This window comes from Pseudochaenichthys georgianus, chromosome 4 (assembly GCF_902827115.2).
Source record: "Pseudochaenichthys georgianus chromosome 4, fPseGeo1.2, whole genome shotgun sequence".
In the NCBI taxonomy this organism is placed as follows: Eukaryota; Metazoa; Chordata; class Actinopteri; order Perciformes; family Channichthyidae; genus Pseudochaenichthys; species Pseudochaenichthys georgianus.
The window spans coordinates 42200898-42223094 of record NC_047506.1 but is presented as its reverse complement, the minus strand read 5'-3'; the positions used below and the strand labels follow the sequence as shown (position 1 = coordinate 42223094).

Here is a 22197-nt window from a genome sequence, read left to right as displayed (position 1 = left end):
GTGAAAAGTAACGTTTTAGTTACTTAAAAAAGAGCTCCCATTAATGCCCTTATAGCCTTCATTTCAGTACTGTTATTGCATTTGAGAATAATACAATCTGTTGATCAACTTGACATGCATTATATGCAATCTGGATAGCATCGATATTAGCTGGCTTTCCATTTGTGTATATTCTTTCTCCAGGTAGTTGGAAAAAGTTTTCCGTTTCATATGCCGTGTGCCGCCCGGACATGCTATCATGCTAACTAGCTCCCTGAAAGCGAGTGACTCCACTGTAGCGATAGCCTGCATGTGTACAACATACCGTGCAATGGCTTTATCGACTTTTCCCTGGCTAGCAGTCCCTTGGTTAAAATCCAGCCGCTGTTGCTTCGGTGCAGGTGGAGGTGGAGTGGCGTCGGCTGAGTCTCTGTGGTCTTAGCTACTAGCTTCGTCCCAGCATGTTGTTTTTGCAGATGTTTTAAGAGATTTGAACGACTGGTTTGGGCAGTAGATAGGCTCTTTGACCCGCCAGGACACAACTTACATTTAACAGAAACTTTATTTTCTTTGTGCTCGACAAAAGTGAAATAGTGAGAATATCTCCAGGTGGAGAAACTAGACTTGAGCTCCACCGCCGCCATGATAGTCTTGTTAGTAAACAACACAAACACGCCCACAGCGCGTCTCCGCATGTGACACAGGAAGTATCTAAGTACATTTACTCAAGTACTGTACTTAAGTACAGTTCTCATCTCTGTTCACCTGGCTGTTGACTATATAAAAAAACGAACGGAGTAACGCACCATGTAGTAACGGTAACTGAGTTACTGAATTGAAAAAGTAATGCGTTAGAGTACTAGTTACTGCCAAAAATAACGGCGTTAGTCCCAACACTGGAAATGAGTAACACTAATGACAGACTTAAAAGCTGCACGTACAATTTGAAGATAAAATGACATCTTTAACAAACAAAGTAAGAAGTATCTGAGTTACCCTATGTCTTTGTCCACTGCACTGTCTCAAAGGATCTCTTTCAGGAAGCTCTTCAGAGACAGTACATTATTTCAAACATAAAAGCGTGTTGTGTAGCAGTAACACCAATGATGTTATTTTGGGTGACTGACATTTATTTGCTATTATTATAGTGTTATATTTAATGTATGCAATGTTATGTAAATGTGACTGAGATTTATTTATTGAAAAATACATATTTTAAACTTGGGATTTTAAATAAATTGCAATTTATTAATAAAACCATTTTTTTAATGTATTTATTTAGTACCATTCCAATGACAATCTCTATTTATTCAACATAATGAATGTGAGTATTAGGTCAACTTCATGTATTTTGGTGTCTGAAAAAGTAAGTGACAGTAGGCTACTTCCACCATTTTTGTAGAATGTTACCATTTGATGGTCATACTAAAACCATATATTGAGAACAATCTCGGCGAGCGTGAGAATAGCCTCAACCCAGGAACACCTCCAGCAGCTGCCTGCTGCCGCCCGGCTGTCACAGGCGGAGAGGACCCGACCATCTAGGGTTGCTAACTTCCAGAAATGGAGAAACGGGACACACGTGATTTTCGGGTTTCTGGCGGATTTAGTTACTTTCTTTTGTTACTTTATTTCGGTTTGAGGGTTAGGGTTATGTTATTTAATTATTTTGGGGGAGCCAGCCCCCTAGGGTTCGAGGGGTCAAACCCCCCAAAACCCTCAACATGCATAGAAAACAATGCATACCTATAACACAATACAAACACAATGGTCTTACACCTGCATTAGGCTACTACATCACATTGTACATCAGCATGTTCAAATCGGATAGGTGGGCATAGGGACATCTGGGCACCTCGATGTACAATTGGCTATTTTGTCCAAAATGTTAAAAAAGAAATATTTGAAAAATGGTATTAAGTAATGCAAAGTATACATGATGTGAACATGCACGGTACATCATTAATAGACTTAATGTTATCCTTCAACCAACCATTTTCCCAGCATTTCCCCATCAATCAGCTGACACACGCACGCACACACACGCACGCACGCACACGTGCGAGCATTGTGCCTGCCCTGTCAACTGAGCGGTCCTAGCGCCCTTCACATACAGCACACAAACACACAGGCACGCAGCCAGACACACTACATTGCAGTCCTTGGGCAAGACACTTCACCTGAACTTGCTCCTGTGGGTATTGTCCACAGTGACCATTGCATGTATAATAATATGTGTAATGTGTATCTGTAACGCGCTTTGAGCACTGGAAAAGCTCTATAATAAATGTAAGGAATTATTATTATTATTATTATTATTATTATTGCGCGCAAACAGAAACATCATTTTTATTTTTCCCTTAAGTTTACACGGGAGTCCGGGATAAACAAAGTCCCGTAAGGGACACGCCCCTTTTGGCTCAAATACGGGGCGTCCCGGCTAATACGGGACCGTTGGCAACCCTACGACCATCTGACGCGGAGTTGGGGAGAGAGACTGAGCTAAACTGCTTACACCCGGCCAGCAGACCCACGGTCAACTGATACGAAGAATGGACGGCTTCATTACTGCAGCGGAACAAGGCGTGTAAACAGAGGCGTTGTTCGGCAGTGCCACATAACCTCCTGAAGGTGTGTAGCTGTATGATGGTGCTCGTTTATGTTGTGCAATGTGTTAAATAGAACCGCTATGCTGTGGCCCAAATGTGTTAGCATGTTTGGCTAACAACATTAACCAGCAGTGAATTTAGCGCACTAATGTAATCTGAACGCGTAGTGATTTTCTAACGGAGAGCAGCCATCAGTGCTGCGTCTAGCTGCTGGAGCCGCTGTCCCAACCTGCTCCAAAGCCTCGTTACAATAGTCGCCTTCGTGTTTTCAACATACACAAAATAATTGAGAGACACTGATCTTTTTATTATTTAATGTATTTTTTATTAACCATACCAAAACGCTATGTTAATGTACAGTTAAACATATCAATGATACGCAGTCTGATGGATATGTGAGGTTGGCTTTACAGAGCTTGTGTTGCACTATCGAATTGACCATATAGCCTACATTGGGGGGGAGGATATATTTAGATACAGGGCTGCCAACATTTGAGTTCAGCTTGGAGTGAGATTTTTTTTTGGTGACCCGAAAAAAGAAACGTTCATGTGTACAGTGTTACAAATGTATTGAACATGTACAAACTAGGGTTTCCCATTAATGTACCGGGCGCTACAGACTGCGGTCAACTCAGCCGTCTCTCAAATTTGCTTGGTCAAATGAGCAGTTCTTCATTTTTGAGTGCGCGATTTATAGCACCTTTACGGTAATCACTGAGAAGTGGCACGAACGCAAGAGTAAAAGAATGCAGGTTTTTTCTGATTCATGCGATACAAATTATTTTTACCATGAGTTCTTAAAAAAACTAACACTGTTTGACTCAGTACAATAAAATGAAGTACTTTTACTGTCTTTTTTCTGGGTAATACTCTCAAATTCCCCTCCTGAGAACAAAATCATGCAACTTCTACTATATTTGATGAGATAAAATGATTTTTAGCGATACATCCTTAAAGGGAAATGGAAACACTTTTCAAACTGCTTTCCATGCGACAATATTACCATTAGGAAATGTATTTATCTAGTCTATTTCCAATGTAAACGATCGAGATACGCGAATTTACTTTTTGAAATACGTGCCTAATGACCATGGGCGCTTCCATTGCTCCGGGACTTTTCCAGTGACGTCACTGACTGGGTACGGCTTCCTGGGCCAAAGCTCAATAACAAACAACATGGCGTGCAATGCACCAGTAGTTTACATTACAAGAAAACGGTCGTCGTCAGGAGTTTATTGTATTGCCCCAGGCTGCACAAATGGATTTTATACAAAGAAGGAAGAAGTACATTTCCATAGGCTGCCACTAAAGGATGAGAAGCTGCTCAAAGTCCAGTCTGGATGCCTGGTTCAATACAAAACATTGGATTTGAAGCCAGGATCTGTTCCCACAATATTCGATTTCTCAACGTATGCAGTCGGGAACACCGACCGTCCCAGCACGTCGGCCGCGCAAGACAATGACAGTGTCAACAAACGTGAAGTTCGAGCCACCAAACGAGTTGCTTCAGCTGCCGAGAGAGAGGTAAATATTGCAGCACTACCAGATTACTAGCTCACACATGTATTTACTGACACAGTGTGACCTTATTAATTAATGCAATCGCGTCCAAACTAAATGGTAGCTATTATTATGACGCACAATAGAGAATTGGGGGTGTTCTATAGCTCAACTAATTAAACTGGCATACACACGCTCATCTGTCGAAAACAGCCCTAAAAAGGCTAGTATTGCTATTGATGGATAGTATTGCAGGACCCAGAGCGCACGGAGCACAGAGCGGACAGCAGATAACGGAATTGCAGTTGTATTGCTTATAGATTATCAGAACATTTCAAAGGGGACACAGCCCCATTGGATATTAACCTATGGATTAACTACATCATCGTTTTTATCGTTGTAATGCCATTGAAGACCAGTTTAGACCAGACAATGAGGAAGGTAAGCCGTTAGCCTGGCGTATGTTAGTACCTAGCGCCACTTGTTTTGATGTACGTTTTTGTGGATAACCTCGCGAGTTTGTATCTTTCAGTGTTGAGGTGGGCACGTTAGATTCTGTGTCTCCTTGCGATCATAAACGATGTGTTGGATGTGCGGCTAGGATAAGTAATAAGGGAGCTAGGAGTGATTTTCGGTGCAGTAATAGGTTAGCATTTTCGCTCGGGGCTAATTCAGAGGCTCACTGTTAGCATTGTGTTTTTTAAATTTTTTTATTCCGGATCGTATGCCACTCTATTCGACCGAATCGGTTCATAAGCATAGGCCATGGGATGCCTGGTAACTGTAGATGCTTCCACATCAATGTCATCTCCCGACGAATAGTCAAATTCATCGTTCAAAACGTCGATCTCATTGCAAAATTCCTCCATCGCTGCCATATCTGCTACGTTGTGTTGACTTCCGGTGGAGCGAAAACACAGCCAGTGACGTCACCATTTGGGACTCCCCTAATGGCGGCGGCCTGGTCCCGGAATTCCCCACCCGGCCGGCGGATAATTAATTTTCTTTTGGCGAGTAATATCATATACAATAAATATTACGATCAATATCCATTGTAAAATGAATAAACTACCGGAATATTATAACTGTAATTGGTGTTTCCTTTCCCCTTTAATAAAAGTGATACTGTTGGACTCAGTACTTGTTAGACTACTACCAGAAGTACAATCAAGTACTTTTACTGTGTACTTTTGAGTAATCCCCTGTCAAACTCCCCTCCAGAGTACAATAATGCATGTTTTCTGCCATCTTTGATGAGACATAAAATGATTTTGTGCAATAAGTTCTTAATGTAATTGGTACTGTTGGATTCAGTACTACTTGGACTACTACCAAAAGTACAATCAAGTACTTTTACTGTGTACTTTTTGCAACCCTGTCTCCTAAAAATTACGTTCCCACAGAACTAAACTGCATTCTGAATTACGTTTAGCTAGAAACGTATTTACTCCCACGTTACGTTCGTTATGAACGTATTTAAAATACGTTTATTTTCTACATATCTTCTAGAAACATATTTTCTCCCACGTTACGTTCCTTATGAACGTATCTTAAATATGTTTATTTTCTACATATCTTTTCCATTTATTGTCTTGCTTATAATAATAAGTCATTTATAAATATCATTTTAGAGCACACATTTGAAATCAGTAGGCGAGGCTGTAATTTCGCCAGCTGTTACTCTCCTGAGCGAGGCAGAAAATAATAGTTTTTAACATGCCAAAAAGCTGCTGTGTCGTTTATTGCACCTCAAACATTAAAACAAATCCAGAGTTACGTGTTTCTGAACTTCCTCTAAGAAGAAAGGACAGTAAAAGAAGAGCTCTGTGGCTTTAGGCTTGATCGACGTTCAAATGACAGCGTTGGTTTCCCCAAAAGTGGGCGGGCTGTAAAGTGACAGATTTTACTCTCATCTATTATTCAAAACCATTCTATTTATTCTAACGTAAATTACATGCCAGTGTTTTATCTTTTTATTTATTTGTTTTTATTTTAAATCGTATAATGTTGGACTTTTTTTGTCGTCTGTGTGGAAAAGAAATGGTTCAGAGCCTCAAAATACTGAAATCTGTATTTTTTAAAATCTTTTTTTCCTTCTAATTTGTTATTCTTTTCGAAATAACACACTGTTATTTACTCAACAATAACACACAATTATCCTTGTTTTTATTTATTCTATAATCTTGGGCTTTTTAGCTTGCTCTTTAGCCGTAAATAAAGTCACCAGAAAGAGACGGGACATTTCGAGATTTAGGATGGCCGAAGACACTACACTACCCATAATCCCCAGCTATCGTTTGGGACTACAGTCCCATTGTCAAACCCCGTGATGTTGGAGTGGCAGTGCGCCAAGGTTACGCCGAGCATCAAGCTCTTTGAAATGGAACGAAACCACGGCAGACTATTCAAAACTGGACTTGAACGCCCCCCGAGAACTACATATGCTGGCTATTGTGTTTCGCAACATGTTCTCTATGGCACGTCTCTACTGGGAATTGTAGTTTTAAAAGACGTTTTTCCCAAAATTAGAAGTTGCCAGTATTAAACTGTGTACATCCCTGGAGGTTTAGGCGATAGGAAACACATTGGTGTGTACACATTTAAAACATGTAATTACTAAATGGGTGAAAATCGCTTGTATCCATAATGGGCAGCATTAATATATACCCACACGACAGCTCATTGTGTTAATAATGTCACAAGGCTCAGGACCCAAATGCACAACACCAGAAACAGATCAGAATTAACAAGGTCTTTTAATTAAGGTCAAACACAAAACGCTCACTTGGAGGATCAAAAACTCTAAACCAAAAAACATCTACATGGACTATCAAAAATATACTTCACATGATCAAGGGATGACTGGCAGGCTTGACGAGACAAGACGAACTGACACAAGACAAAGGGAGACGCAGACTATATATACACACTAGGTAAGGGGACACAGGTGGCAACAATTAAGGGAGGGGCTGACAGTCACACTGGAGGGGAAAACACACAAGGGCAGGAGTGCTCTGAAACGAGAGGGAAAGGTTACTACAAAATAAAACAGGAAATCACAAGACAAGGCAAAAGACAAAAAGACTGAACTAAATAAACTAACTTAACACAAATGTCTAGACACCACACATTGTTACTTTGTAATTCTACTCCACTACAATTCAGAGGTTAACCTGGTATTTTTACTCCACTGCATTTATTTGAGTTACTTTGCAGATTCTGATTAATGATGTGAAATATAAACAACGCTTAAATCAGACTTTAGTTACACCTGAGTCAAATCCAGGGAAGGTGATTGTCAAGTGCCAACAATCAGGAGAGATATTTGATAGTTGGTGCTTGAGAAGACTAAACATTTATCTGCAGATCTCTATAAAGTATATTCATTACTCGTTATTCTCTACAAATAGTTCATTAAACACTGTATATTATGGCTATTTTGCACATCCCTTTCAAGATTTCCTAAGGTGTATTGATCATATACACAACTTGGGTCACAGGTTCCTCAACAGTTCATTACAAGACATCTATCAATATGTGTGTACCTCCACCATTAAACTGTCATATTCTGCACATTTCTTATTCTATCTACATACATAAGATTATAATTAATGTGTATAATATCAGTTAAAATAAGTGCTTCAACATAGTTAACATTGCAAGAAAGCAATATATTAGACATTAAGTACTTTGTCAGGCTTAATATTCATCGGTAGATAGATACCCCCAAAGCTTTTTTCTTATTTGAAAGAAGACCTTAACCTAAAGTATTCTTTAATGTGTTAATAAAGGTCAATTCGTTTCTGTTTTGCACATCCTCCTATTAATATCTTTGCTGACGCTGTCATTTGAACAGCGATCAAGCCTGAAGCCACAGAGCTCTTCTGTTACTGTCCTTTCTTCTTAGAGGAAGTACAGAAACACGTAACTCTGGATTTGTTTTAATGTTTGAGGTGCAATAAACGACACAGCAGCTTTTTGTCATGTTAAAAACTATTATTTTCTGCCTCGCTCAGGAGAGTAACAGCTGGCGAAATTACAACCTCGCCTACTGATTTTAATGTAACCATATATCGAGCCCGATTCTGGATTTCAAACGTGTGCTCTAAAAGGATATTTATAAATGACTTATTATTATTATAAGCAAGACAATAAATGGCAAATATATTTAGAAAATAAATGTATTTAAGATACGTTCATAAGGAACGTAACGTGGGAGAAAATATGTTTCTAGAAGATATGTAGAAAATAAACGTATTTGAGATACGTTCATAACAAACGTAACGTGGGAGAAAATATGTTTCTAGAAGATATGTAGAAAATAAACGTATTTGAGATACGTTCATAACAAACGTAACGTGGGAGAAAATACGTTTCTAGCTAAACGTAATTGAGAATGCAATTTAGTTCTGTGGGAATGTAATTTTTAGGAGACAGGGTTGAATTTTTGATAATAAAGCTGACTTTGACTTTCGCACACTTGCATATTTTAACAAAGCTTTTCATTTGAGCCACACTGAATTTAACTAGAAGTCATGGCTGTGTCAATTACCAGTCTGATATCGTTTTACAAAGATGACAAGAAGAGTGTAGATAGAGGAGAGAACCGCTACAAGTCAGGACACGTACAACAGTGCAGCCTAGATGAAGGTGTGCTTACCGGTGTTGTCAGGGCTAGCATGAGGGACAAGGTTTATAGTGTGTCGGTGAGTAGTGATAGCAAGAGTACCGTTAACCTAGAGTTAATTTATTCACATTAGTTCCCATCAACAAATCCATTTGATGTGTCACATGAAATCTTTATTAGACAAGGCAAGTTTATTTATATTGCACTTTTCAGCACAAGGCAATTCAAAGTGCTTTACAAAAAATGAAAGACATTAAGAAAATGGCATTTAAAATCAGTCATTAAAAAGAAAAGCTAATAAAATAAACATTAAAAGAAAAAATACATGGATACAAGTTACAGTGCAGTCTAAGATGTGAATAGTTAAATTAAAAGCAGCGTAGTAGTTTTGGTAGTAGTCCAAGTAGTACTGAATCCAACAGTACCAATTTCATTAAGAACTTATTGCACAAAACATTTTATCCCTCATCAAAGATGGCAGAAAACATGCATTATTGTACTCTGGAGGGGAGTTTGACAAAGGATTACTCAAAAAGTACACAGTAAAAGTACTTGATTGTACTTTTAGTAGTAGTCCAAGTAGTACTGAATCCAACAGTACCAATTGCATTAAGAACTTATTGCACAAAATCATTTTATCTCAAATCAAAGATGGCAGAAAACATGCATTATTGTACTCTGGAGGGGAGTTTGACAAAGGATTACTCAAAAAGTACACAGTAAAAGTACTTGATTGTACTTTTGGTAGTAGTCCAAGTAGTACTGAAACCAAGAGTACCAATTACATGAAGAACTTATTGCACAAAATCATTTTATCGCCCATCAAAGATGGCAGAAAACATGCATTATTGTACTCAGGACAGGAGTTTAAACGAGTATTACTCAAATAGTACACTGTAAAAGTACTTGATTGTACTTGTGCTACTAGTCCAAGTAGTACTGAATCCAACAGTACCAATTTCATTAAGAACTTATTGCACAAAATCATTTTATCTCTCATCAAAGATGGCAGAAAACATGCATTATTGTACTCTGGAGGGGAGTTTGACAGGGGATTACTCAAAAAGTACACAGTAAAAGTACTTGATTGTACTTTTAGAAGTAGTCCAAGTAGTACTGAATCCAACAGTACCAATTTCATTAAGAACTTATTGCACAAAATCATTTTATCTCTCATCAAAGATGGCAGAAAACATGCATTATTGTACTCTGGAGGGGAGTTTGACAGAGTATTACTCAAATAGTACACAGTAAAAGTACTTGATTGTATTTGTGGTAGTAGTCTAACATGTACTGAGTCGAACAGTACCAATTTTATTAAGAACTTATGGCTAAAAATGAGTTTATCCCCTCATCAAATATCATTGATTAATTGATCAAATATAGCATAAGCACTTGTACTACCGTCAGCGCCGTCGGCGATTACCGTAAATACGCTATTAATCGCGCACTCAAAAATGAAGCGCTGCTTATTTGACCAAGCAAATGCGAGAGACGGCTGAGTTGACCGCAGTCACTACAGTGGAATACGCACATACACAGTGTACCCGCGACTCTTACAATGAAGGCTCGATGTTCTCATATGGGCATAGATATGTCTCATAATTATTTGTGTGAACATAAAAATAATTTGTGTGTAAATATGTGATTTGTAAATGTAAAACACCATCCACAAATGCATTTAAAAGATTTGCAAACTCACAAATAAATGTGCAAGTATAAAACGGATCTGCAAATACGCTAAATATTTTCACAAATAAAAAAAAGATCTGTGAATATCTCTTTAACATTTACAACTTTCAATCAGGCATTTGTGAATCCATTTTGTATTTGTCGACCAAAAATGCGCTTGCGGATCTCAAATCTCTGCTCGTGGATCTCACATTTCTGCTTGTGGATCGTCTTTTTACACACACGGAATTTTGAGACATATTTTCCGCCGGTCTCTTCTAAAATCTACTCGTGTCACTCGTTATTTTCGGAAACCACGTGATGGCCTGCTGATGACGACATTTCCGCATGATCTCAAAGTAAGAGCATGATGGTTTGTTTAATGCTCTGTTTTTTTATTATAATGAACAGCGGAACGTTAAATGCATTCTTTATCACCATCATCATCATCATGTTATAGTGATGCAGTTAGTTTGTGTTAGTTTATTGGTTCAATACAGCATATATCGAGGGCAGCCCTGTTAGATACGCTCAAAATGTCCCCCCCCCCCAATAGCTTAACTGATATAAAACAATTCATATAAAATTGCTATTCTATGACTTTTTTATTTTTGGTCCCCCCCAATGTTGACTCCATGGTTACGGCCTTGGTGTGTGTGCCCCAGTTCAAGGGCAGTGTCCTCTAATAATAAATCCTTATCAACATGACAAGGCTGATCAGTCTGAGCCTCTTCAGAACGAGGCCTTGGAGGGAGGACAGTGAATCCTACCAGAACTCAGTGTCCTAATATCTATGCTGAGTATCTATTGGTCACATTGTTAACTAGTAGAGGAAATAATAATATCCTACATGTTTAGTAATGAAAAATTAGAAACAATGTTCAAAATGCTATTCAATACTACAAAATCTTACTTTAAATAGTCAACACTGTTTTATTAGATTGTATAAGATTAGAAGTGGCGTAAAGTAACTAAGTAGGTGTACTCAACTACTGCATTTGAGTACAATTATGAGAGACTTGTACTTCACTTGAGTATTTCCAATGTTGTACTTCTACATTGTACCACACTACAATTTAGAGGTAGCCTACATATTGTACATTTACTCACCTACATGTATTTAATATCTTTAGTTACTTTACAGATTTGGAATAATGATGTGAAATATAATCAAGTCTTAAAGGTCCCATGTCTTGGCCATCTCTACTGATCATAATTCCATTGTTGTGGTCTACTAGAATAGATTTATATTGTGCAATTTTCCAAATTCACATTGGTTTCTCATACAGCATCTCTGTCTAGTATGTGTATTCACTCTCTGTCTTAAACGGCTTGTTGGAGATCCTGCCCCCCACCCTGTGAGCCCACTGTGCTCTGATTGGTCAGCTCAGTTTAGAATATCACCTCCCATCTTCAGAGCAATCTGACTATTATAACATTAGCGTTAAGAAACCTTACTTAAATATCTGCCACAACATAAGTAACCGGATCAGAGTAACATTACGTACAGTCTGCGGCATATCACATCATAATGTATCATATTTCCTTATCTGAATCAGCTGAGCCGTTTCTGGCCGTGCAACACTCAGTGTCACATACTAGGGCTGCACGGTATAGAAAAAAACTGACATCGCGATTTTTTTCCCCCCCTGCGGTATATATTGCGTTTTTTTTAACCTGTTAAACCCCAAAGTCCCGGCGGGTAATTTACTTTTTTTTTCACGACAGTGTCTCAGGGGATCGTAATATTTAAGAACCTATTAATGTTTTTTAACGTCTCTGTATAAAAAAATCATTGAATTTATAATCCATAATTCCATTTTTATGTAAATATCGCAGAGAAAAAGTTAGCTGCTAATGGTAGCCACCAGAGTGGCTGCTGCTTCCGGTCTTGGCTATGCGGCAGTCTAGCGCAGTCTAACACACACACATTACCAAATAAGGAGTGAGTGACGCGTAGCCAAAACCGGAAGCTGCATACACTCTGGTGGCTACCATTAGCAGCTAACTGTTGTGCTCCGATTTTTACATAAAAATGGAATTATGGATTATAAACAATTGCTTCAAAGCCACAGATACATTATCAACCTATGGATCAACCGATTCAGCCGCGTTTTTTCTTTCTTGTTTAATACCATTGAACACGTCTTTTTATCAGATTGACAGCTACGGTGAGACGATCTCCCGTAAAAGCTCGGCAGGTCCGTACGCCTGTACTGGAGTACCAATAATGACGTTCAAGAACGGCCTCAAGTGTATGATTGCGATTCTATAACACAAACTATCATTGTAATCAACAATATCGTAAAATAATTTCATAATGTGGGCTAATTTGCTCCCAAACCTACACTTTCTGCTTGAGTTAATCTCCGTCAGAAAGTAGTTCCTATAAAGTAGTTCCCTTGGTAACGCTAGCCGATCAATCGAACACTCCTGCTTCCCCGCTTAGTTATTGTTTGATATAATTATAGTAAATAATATATTATTAACCAATTTATTGAAAACAATTTATTGACAACAATTCTTGAATTAGGCTATTTATCTATTTATTTATTTACATATTTAACATTTTGGCTTCAGAATGAAGGTGGATGTTCATGCTGCCATTAAAAGTGCAATTTTTGAAACAGCTCTCCATGAACTCCATGCCAGACTTGTTTGCAGGTGGTGCCGTGGTGTTCACGGGTAGGTTATCGAAGAGCTTTCCTCCAGTGGCCGTTTCATGGCGTGTCCCGGACCGGCAAATAGCGCGTTGCTCCACATCTTTCTGTTGTCCAGAGATGGAGCCCAGTAGCTGCGAAGCGATGACTCATTTTTATGCCCGCTAACGGACATGATTTCTCTGGCCTCCAACCCGGCCTCCGCCAGCCGCTGTATGCAGGTGCTTCTGACGCAATGGTTTGTGTAACGCGTAGCAGTGCCAGCCTCTTCACTAATGCGGGTCATCATGGACCCCAGGCTGTTCACCCCCAAGGGCTCCATGCTATACCACACCGCATCCCCAGGCTTCACCGACTTCCTTGGATGGTGGTAGAAAGCCTTTGCTGATTCGGGCATTTGCTTTCTTGTTCCAGTTCGAACCTGCACCTTTACCAGCTTTGAGAACTCTTTAATGATCAATCATTATAAAACATATATATTTTTCTGAAATGGACCAATCTGGACAATGAATACTTTTACTTTTGATTTTCAAAGTGTATTTTTATGCTAATACTTGAGTAACATTTTGAATGCAGGACTTTTACTTGTAATAGAGTATGCTTGCACTCTTGTAGGCTATTTCTACTTTCACTTAAGTACAATTTCTGATTACTTCTCCCACCTCTAAGGATTACAGGGCCATGTGTATTTCTATTTCTGAATTAATTAATTCTAGTCATTAATTAAAAAAGTAAGTCATTTAAACAGGACTATGACCACTCATATTCTTTGTTTTGTACTTAGCATCCATGATATTTTTAGCATCACATTGCCTGTCAAAATTATTTAAATATACAGTACTATGACAGACAACTAGGTTATTTTAGATATGTATTTAAAAACTGGTACAATGACAGGTTTGTCAACTTGGGTATTATGGGACTTACCAAAGAGTTATAATGTTTTGCCATTTTATCACCCTCCGAGGACCAATTTCAGGTGTTATTCATTGGGTTTTTAGATTAAAATAGGGTAGGACTTCCACAACACCTCATTAGGTTTACCTTCTATGAGGGAAGTACTACCTGTACAACTATCTAATACTATTTGTAAGGTAAAATGTATTTTATACCTTGCTGGTCACAGCTAAAAACTTTGTTGAATATAGAATTGCTAAGACGGAGGTAGCGGTTATATTAAGCTTTAAAGGTCCCATGTCATACATTTCCGGTTACTACCTGTCCCCTTGTGTGTTATGAAGGTTTGTATGCATGTAAACGGTCTGCAAAGTCACAAACCCTCAAAGTGGCTAGTGGAGCCTCGCAGATGGGGGTGCTGCAGCCCCCTCAGCACCCTCCCCTTGACGCGTCTATTCGCGATGTCTCGCTGTCTCGCAGATCCCACGCAGCAAGCAGGAAATGAACCCAGCTCACACTGTCCGCGCAACGTCCCGCCAACACGGCACCCAGACCCCACGCAGCATTCTCATCTGTTTGGGGGGGGGGCAGGAGCTCCAACAAGCCGTTTAGGACAGAGAGTGAATACACATACTATCAGGGCTCGACATTATAAATGGCCCGGAAGCACTATTTAGACACCCCCGGCCAGCATAACGTACTTTCCACTTGCCCGCTCGGGCCACTAAAAAGAATGCTTTAAAAAAAAAAAAAGCTCCTGTGGTAGTATAGGTATTTGGACAAGCAATTTTTTTAAATTGTTTCGTTTATTAATGCTACAACATAGAGTTCCGTGAGGCGGTTGTCTTGTTGGGTGAAAAGCAAACAGCTGTTTGCTGCGGATCGCAGCGCGAGCAGGCTCCCGTGAGAGGGAGCGCGTTCGTTCACTACAGACTTTAGCGCCACCTAACCATTCTCCAAAATGTTTTTAATACCAGCGGTAACCGCCCAAGCGCCGGGCAAAAAACAATCTTCAAATAAACGAAAGTCACCGGAGGAGTTACAGGAGAGTGAGATGAGTATCAGAAGAAGAGGGAGAGAAGGTTTCAACACTGTGACGCGTCCTAAAACCCTTTTATAATTATCGATTAGATTTATGATTCGAAAATTATAAAAGTAGGGTAGACATGTGGAGATGATCCGGCTGAACAAAACGTGCATTTATCAAACAGGTTTGTTTTCCACAGACCTTATTTCCAGCTATTTTCGAAAATCCTGTGGAGAAATCCTATTGCTTTTTTGTGGAGGGAACCAGCAGCTTACTTCCTGGTTTTAGGACGCGTCACTGCACCTCTCAATATGATGCCAGTATAAACAAGGTCTTTTGTCGGCTCTGTACATCAATGCCGACCTATGCTGACAAGTAAGTGAAGAGTAGACCATATAAAGGTATTCGCTATAGGGAAATGTCCCAGCAGTTTAGGATAATGAAGGTTCTAATCTAATCTATTACATAGCCATTACATTTCTAACTCCTAATGACAGGAAGGCAGAAAGCGCATTATACAAATAATAATACTCATAATAGCAGACATTTTTTAACAATGACCACAATATCATTATTTTAATAAACCAAATATGAACAATTGAGGAAAATGAGGAAGAACTGATGATTCAAATGTTGTAGTACAAGTAGTAATGTAGTTAGTGCATAAATTACTATTGCAACAATTTCAGTTCATTTTCTTCATTATTAGTCGATTTTTGTTGGACAAATGCTCCGGGCCAGTGGTTACAATGGTGGGGCCAGTGATAGTAAAACTCCACCGGCCCGGAGGGCCAGTGAAATTGTACCCTTAATGTCTACCCCTGCATACTATACAGAGATGCTGTATGAGAAACCAATGTGAGTGTGGAACATTGCACAAAATAAATCTATTCTAGTATACCACAACAATAGAATTATGATCAGTAGAAATGGCCAAGACATGGGACCTTTAATCTACGGATGTCAGGTGGTACATACTAGGGATGCCAGTGATTATTCGAGTATTCGAATATTCGTTACAGTCTCCATAATCGAATATTATTTTTAAAAATCGATTTTATTTATATATTTTTTTATTATTATTTATGTATTTTTTTATTTTTGTATGGCTTAGTTTCAACCAAAATATAGACTAATGCTAATAATAGTAATAGTATTAATAACTGTAAATGGCCATTGGTCACACCACCAGTTTGTTTTACTGTAAACTTGGAGGAAGCCACACCGACCCCACCCCCCCTCACACGTGCGACTAAAGATGAACAAAGCGGCAGGTAAAAAGAGTTCCTCCTTGTGGAACTACTTCGAACTTACAAGTCCAAAGGAAGTTAAATGCAAGCTCTGCGAAAAGACGTTGGTCTATCACAGCTCAACCTCAACAATGCGTTTTGAGTGCATCCATTTGAAGATGCGCACAATTTATTTATTGCAATGCTGCTATTATTATTAATACAGGCTACAGCCTGTATTAATAATCATGATCGCGATTAATCGCAAATTAATCGCACATTTTTTATCTGTTGTAAATGTACCTTAGAGGAATATTTTTCAAGTTTTTAATACTCTTATCAACATATGAGTGGACAAATATGCGTTATGCTAATGTTTATTATCATTTGAACAATGACAAATATTCTCATGAATATTAAACACAACAACCTCTGAACATTACAAATATTCGCCTCAATTCAACCTGGAACCTCTCTCATACAATAATACAATACTGTGTGTGTGTGTGTGTGTGTGTGTGTGTGTGTGTGTGTGTGTGTGTGTGTGTGTGTGTGTGTGTGTGTGTGTGTGTGTGTGTGTGTGTGTGTGTGTGTGTGTGTGTGTGTGTGTGTGTGTGTGTGTGTGTGTGTGTGTGTGTGTGTGTGTGTGTGTGTGTGTGTGTGTGTGTGTGTGTGTGTGTGTGTGTGTGTGTGTGTGTGTGTGTGTGTGTGTGTGTGTGTGATGGATCGTTGCAGCTATGTGCAACTCAAGGCATATTATGCTCGAACGGGAGCTGCCTGGACGCTGCAATCATGTTGCACTATCCGTGCTGAGTGTGCTGACTTCTCCTACAATGTCCCGCTGTCTGCTTCCTGCATCAAGTCAAGTGCTCGGCGCAGTTGTGGCGAAATGTCGCTCCTCTGTTTTCATTTAAACAGCTCCTTATATCCGTTAGCGCCGCTAGCTAGCACCAGATGCTAACAACAACAATGCACGTAAGGTCTCTCTCTCGCTCGCTCGGGCCACACACACACACACCCTCCCGGTCCACCCGATGGCCAGTCGGTGCCTGCCGGTGAGCGTGGAAGTGTGGTCAGCTGCAAGCGGGCGGCAGGAGCGGGGCTGTCAGCATCAGCTTGTAGATGGTATTTTAAACTCGATGCGCTCTGAAACTACGGGGCGGCCGAGGAAAAAAAATACACATGCGTTATTCGCGTTAAAATAATTAGTGGCGTTAATTAATGCGTTAACTTGACAGCCCTAGTTATTTTATTTCATGAAATGTTTTTTTAAGAAGTGACAATGTACATCAATCTACTTTTCAAAAAAAAAATCATGTGCCAAAGTTAGCTTAAGGGCTATATTACGTTTGCAGTCCATTTACCTGATGTTATTAGGGATCCCAAAATAACATGAATAATGTAATATTGTGTTGTTTTTGTAACGAGAGAAATAAAGCATGATGTTCATTAATATTCTCTGTTGCAGGAATGTTCACCCTCACAGAAGTAGCCTCCCTAAATGACATCCAGCCAACGTATCGCATACTGAAACCATGGTGGGATGTCTTCATGGATTATCTGGGGATCGTCATGTTGATGTTGGCCATATTTTCTGGAACGATGCAGTTAACAAGGGACCAAGTGGTTTGTCTTCCCATTCTGGAACCACCTCCAGAGGGGTCTGGGGGCTTCATACAACCCCAACCCCCGGAGACAGCTGATAGCTTATGGAACAAACAAAGTGCCATTGGTGAGCAAGCTGCTCCTCTAATGGCTAAAAGGCCTCCTGATCAAATCCCCCCCACAGTTCCCTTCACACAGTCGGGTTCTTTGGGACAGCCTCTGCCTACAGGTGTCAGGACCAAACTGGATTTTCAGCAGTATGTTTTTGTCAATCAGATGTGCTACCATGTTGCCCTTCCTTGGTATTCCAAATATTTCCCCTACCTCGCTCTGATCCACACTATCGTATTAATGGTCAGTAGCAACTTCTGGTTCAAGTACCCAAAGACAAGTTCCAAAATAGAACATTTTGTTTCCATACTTGGAAAATGTTTTGAATCGCCTTGGACGACCAAAGCGCTGTCCGAGACAGCCTGCGAGGACTCGGAGGAGAACAAACAGAGACTGGCAGGAGCCTCTACCCTCCTGAAGCATCTGTCCACCAGCAGCGAGGAGGGGAGTCCCAACCAGTCCGCCCCAATGCTGACCAAATCTGGGGTCACGTTTTCTGCTGAAAAGCTTGTGAGTGAAGTTCCTGCCATGACCATACTGGACAAAAAAGACGGAGAGCAAGCCAAAGCCCTGTTTGAAAAAGTTCGCAAATTCCGTGCCCATGTGGAAGACAGTGATCTGATTTACAGGCTGTATGCCATTCAGACCGTCATCAAAACAGTCAAGTTCATTTTGATCCTGTGCTACACCATGACTTTTGTTGCCTCTATAGATTTCAACCATGTGTGTGAGCCTGACATTAAGCATTTGACTGGATACAAAAGGTTCCATTGTACACACAACATGGCCTTCATGTTAAAGAAACTCCTTGTTAGTTACATTGCTCTCATATGCGCCTATGGCATCATCTGTATCTACACACTGTTCTGGCTTTTTCGGCGACCACTTAAGGAGTATTCCTTTGAAAAAGTCAGAGAGGAGAGTAGCTTCAGTGACATTCCAGATGTGAAGAATGATTTTGCGTTCCTCCTCCACATGGTCGATCAGTACGACCAGCTGTACTCAAAGCGCTTTGGTGTTTTTCTCTCTGAGGTGAGTGAGAACAAACTTCGGGAGATCAGCCTGAACCACGAGTGGACCTTTGAGAAGTTGCGGCAGCATGTGATACGTAACCCTCAAGACAAGTTGGAACTCCATCTTTTTATGCTCTCTGGAGTGCCAGATGCTGTGTTTGATCTCACAGATTTGGAAATTCTCAAACTAGAATTAATCCCAGAGGCCAAGATAACAGCTAAGATCTCACAGATGACAAACCTCCAGGAGCTGCACTTCTATCACTGTCCAGCCAAAGTTGAGCAGACTGCTTTCATTTTTCTCCGTGATCACCTCCGGTGCCTTCATGTCAAATTCACAGACGTCGCTGAGATTCCTAGCTGGGTATACTTGTTGAAAACTTTAAGGGAACTCTACCTCGTTGGTAATCTGAACTCTGAAAACAACAAAATGATCGGACTGGAGTCTCTGCGAGACCTCAGGCACTTAAAGATTCTGCATCTCAAAAGCAACCTCACAAAGATCCCGACCAACATCACGGACCTGTCCCCGCATCTGATCAAGTTGGTCATTCATAATGATGGTACAAAGCTCTTAGTTCTTAATAGTTTGAAGAAAATAATGCATCTTGCTGAGCTGGAGCTTCTCAACTGTGAGCTGGAGAGAATACCTCACGCTATTTTCAGTTTGAACAACCTTCAGGAACTGGATCTAAAGTCCAACAACATCCGGACTATCGAGGAGATCATCAGCTTCCAGCACCTCAAGAGACTGACCTGCCTCAAGCTTTGGCACAATAAGATCATCACCGTTCCATCGTCAATTAGCCATGTCAAAAACCTTGAATCCCTTTATCTGTCACATAACAAGCTAGAGTCTCTCCCCTCATCGTTATTCACGCTCCTCAAGTTGAGGTACCTCGATGTTAGCCACAACTCCGTAGTGACAATACCACTGGAGGTTGGCTTTCTGCAGAACCTCCAACATTTTGCCATTACTGGCAACAAATTGGAAGTAGTTCCCAAGCAACTCTTCAAGTGCAGCAAACTGAGAACCTTATGTCTCGGCCACAACTGTATCTCCACCATTCCAGAGAAGATTGGCCAACTCTCGCAGCTGATCCACCTGGAGCTGAAGGGGAACTGTCTGGACCGTCTTCCGGTCCAGCTCGGTCAGTGCGGCCAGCTGCGCAGGAGCTGCCTGATCGTGGAGGATCATCTGTTTGACCTGCTCCCCATCGAGGTCAAAGAGAGCGTCAATCAGGAAGCTAGTGTTTCTTTTCCAAATGGCTGTAAGTGTCTAAGTGATGGCCGTTAGTAACATCCTTCGTGGCATCAAACATCCAGCATTTCATCGTAGGTGTATAACAGGGTTTCTTTTTCAAAGTATGCCTTTAGAAACATTATTGTAATCTTCATGATGTTTGAGAAACTAAAGTAGGAAACAATCGAGAAATGTTTGTTGATATCTAGAAACTACCTTGTTTAGTGTCTATAAATGTCCTTATTGTTGGTTAATATATGTGCATAGCATCAAAAGACTCCCACTTTGTACGCAAAAGTATTGGATCTATGGAAATGTGTATCATTTTGAAACAATACAGCTTTTTATTGTTGTGATTTTATTTCATCACGTATCTAACTAGATACTCTTGATTGTTCTTTAAGGGGCAGTTCACTCAAAATAAAATAACTCACCCTCAAGTTTTCAGGTAGTTTTCAATTTTCTGCCTCCACCCGATTGAAATGGATGCAAATAGAATAGAAATTGGTCAGAGGGACTCGTCTTTACATCAATAAAATATGACATTTAAAAATGTAAAACAGCTACATTTCTTTCCAGAACCAGCTTCCCTGGATACGACCTGTTTACAGAAAGTGTGATGATTATCCAGACATTTCTTCCCGGAGAAGCTGCCAGTAGCATAGACAAAATGATATTCCCCTCATTGGTATTGAGATGCAATCAGAAATCTCAGGTATGGATATTTCGAAACCTGAACTACTTTTCATTTATAGACAATACTAAGTGAGGGAATACTCTTTTATGTTTTATGGTTGGAAGAAAAACATAAGGTCCAATTTACAGCATTGCTCATGTGTTTGTATCAGTGAATTACAACTGAACAAACTCCCTCCCATGAGGAAGTCTCACAAAGAACATCTCCAGAAAAAGATAATCAGTGGAGCTAGAGTACATACTATTACTGCTACTACTGCTTCCAAGGAGTTATTTTACTTGGCCTCTCACGTGAAAGAACTGTGCAGGAATAACCTTGTATTATTATGAAACCTATGCATTCCAGTTTGAATATATTTACATGTTGCACACCAAATGATTGATGGTTGATCAGTAAGAAGTGGTTATTTTTTGATACACTGGATTATTGTTCCTCCAAAGGAGTAGGCATTGTATTGTTTCCGTTCCCGTACAGCCAACCCACACTGATGTTTTTATTAGCTGTACTTTTGCTCACATGTTTGATTTATGTTTCGTAAACTGTGTGTACCATGCATTTTGTGAGTTTTTTGTATGTATTTATTATCTCATTGTCATTTATCTGTTCCATTTTAAGGCCACTTTGTAAACCAGAGGCCTGTACTACGAAGCCGGTTCAACATAACCTGGATATGTTTGATTTACCTGGTTTACCTAATCCAAAACAAACACGCTCTCGCTAAACGGTCCTACGACGCTGGTTATCAACTCGTTAACTCAAGCCAGCTTTGCCCTATCTAGTTATGTGCGCGTTCACAGAAAAGGGGCGGGGTTAGCAACATTTGACCAATCACAAACATGGAGAAGCGTACTGACAGCGCAGCATCATACTTCCTGAATGAAAAGTGAACTACAATATTAGACAAATTGTAGAGGCTAAGCCAACGCTTTAAGCCTCTGAGGATCCGCTTGGTGGGTGTAATTGACGCACACAAGTTTGCTGCCGAATAAAGATCAGAAACAAAGTTTCCAGTTTGAAACAGTCCATTTTTAACCTCTCCCTCAGCACGAACACAATTCCAAAAGTATGGAAGTCAGCTTATGTCCTGCCTTTACTGAAAGGAGGGGAGGCAACTATTTTAAATAACTATAGGCCAATCTCTAAATTGTCAGTTCTGGCTAAGGTTCTTGAACGCTTAGTGAGTGAACAAGGTAAAGGAGTTTTTATGTATAAATGACATCCTGTCTAAACATCAGTCAGGATTCAGAAAGAAACACAGCACCATCACTGCGACAATGAAAGTGGTAAATGACATTACTACTATTTTAGATAATAAGCAGAGTTGTGCAG

The 22197-nt window shown here is 39.9% G+C and overlaps 1 protein-coding gene across 3 annotated transcripts; it reads left to right on the top strand.

Moving 5' to 3' along the window:
• The first annotated feature begins 2146 nt into the window (after positions 1 to 2146).
• lrrc8db (leucine rich repeat containing 8 VRAC subunit Db) lies at positions 2147 to 20611 on the top strand. Of its 3 annotated transcripts, none has more exons than XM_071202953.1 (2): positions 2147 to 2173; positions 17668 to 20611. In XM_071202953.1, the coding sequence occupies exon 2, from the start codon at positions 17670 to 17672 to the stop codon at positions 20223 to 20225; it is 2556 nt and encodes an 851-aa protein (XP_071059054.1). In that variant the 5' UTR covers positions 2147 to 2173; positions 17668 to 17669; the 3' UTR covers positions 20226 to 20611. The 3 variants fall into 3 exon arrangements, with proteins under 3 accessions (XP_071059054.1, XP_033937923.1, XP_033937924.1); XM_034082032.1 differs by lacking the exon at positions 2147 to 2173 and adding an exon at positions 2408 to 2610; XM_034082033.2 differs by lacking the exon at positions 2147 to 2173 and adding an exon at positions 3996 to 4112.
• Positions 20612 to 22197: the final 1586 nt, after the last annotated feature.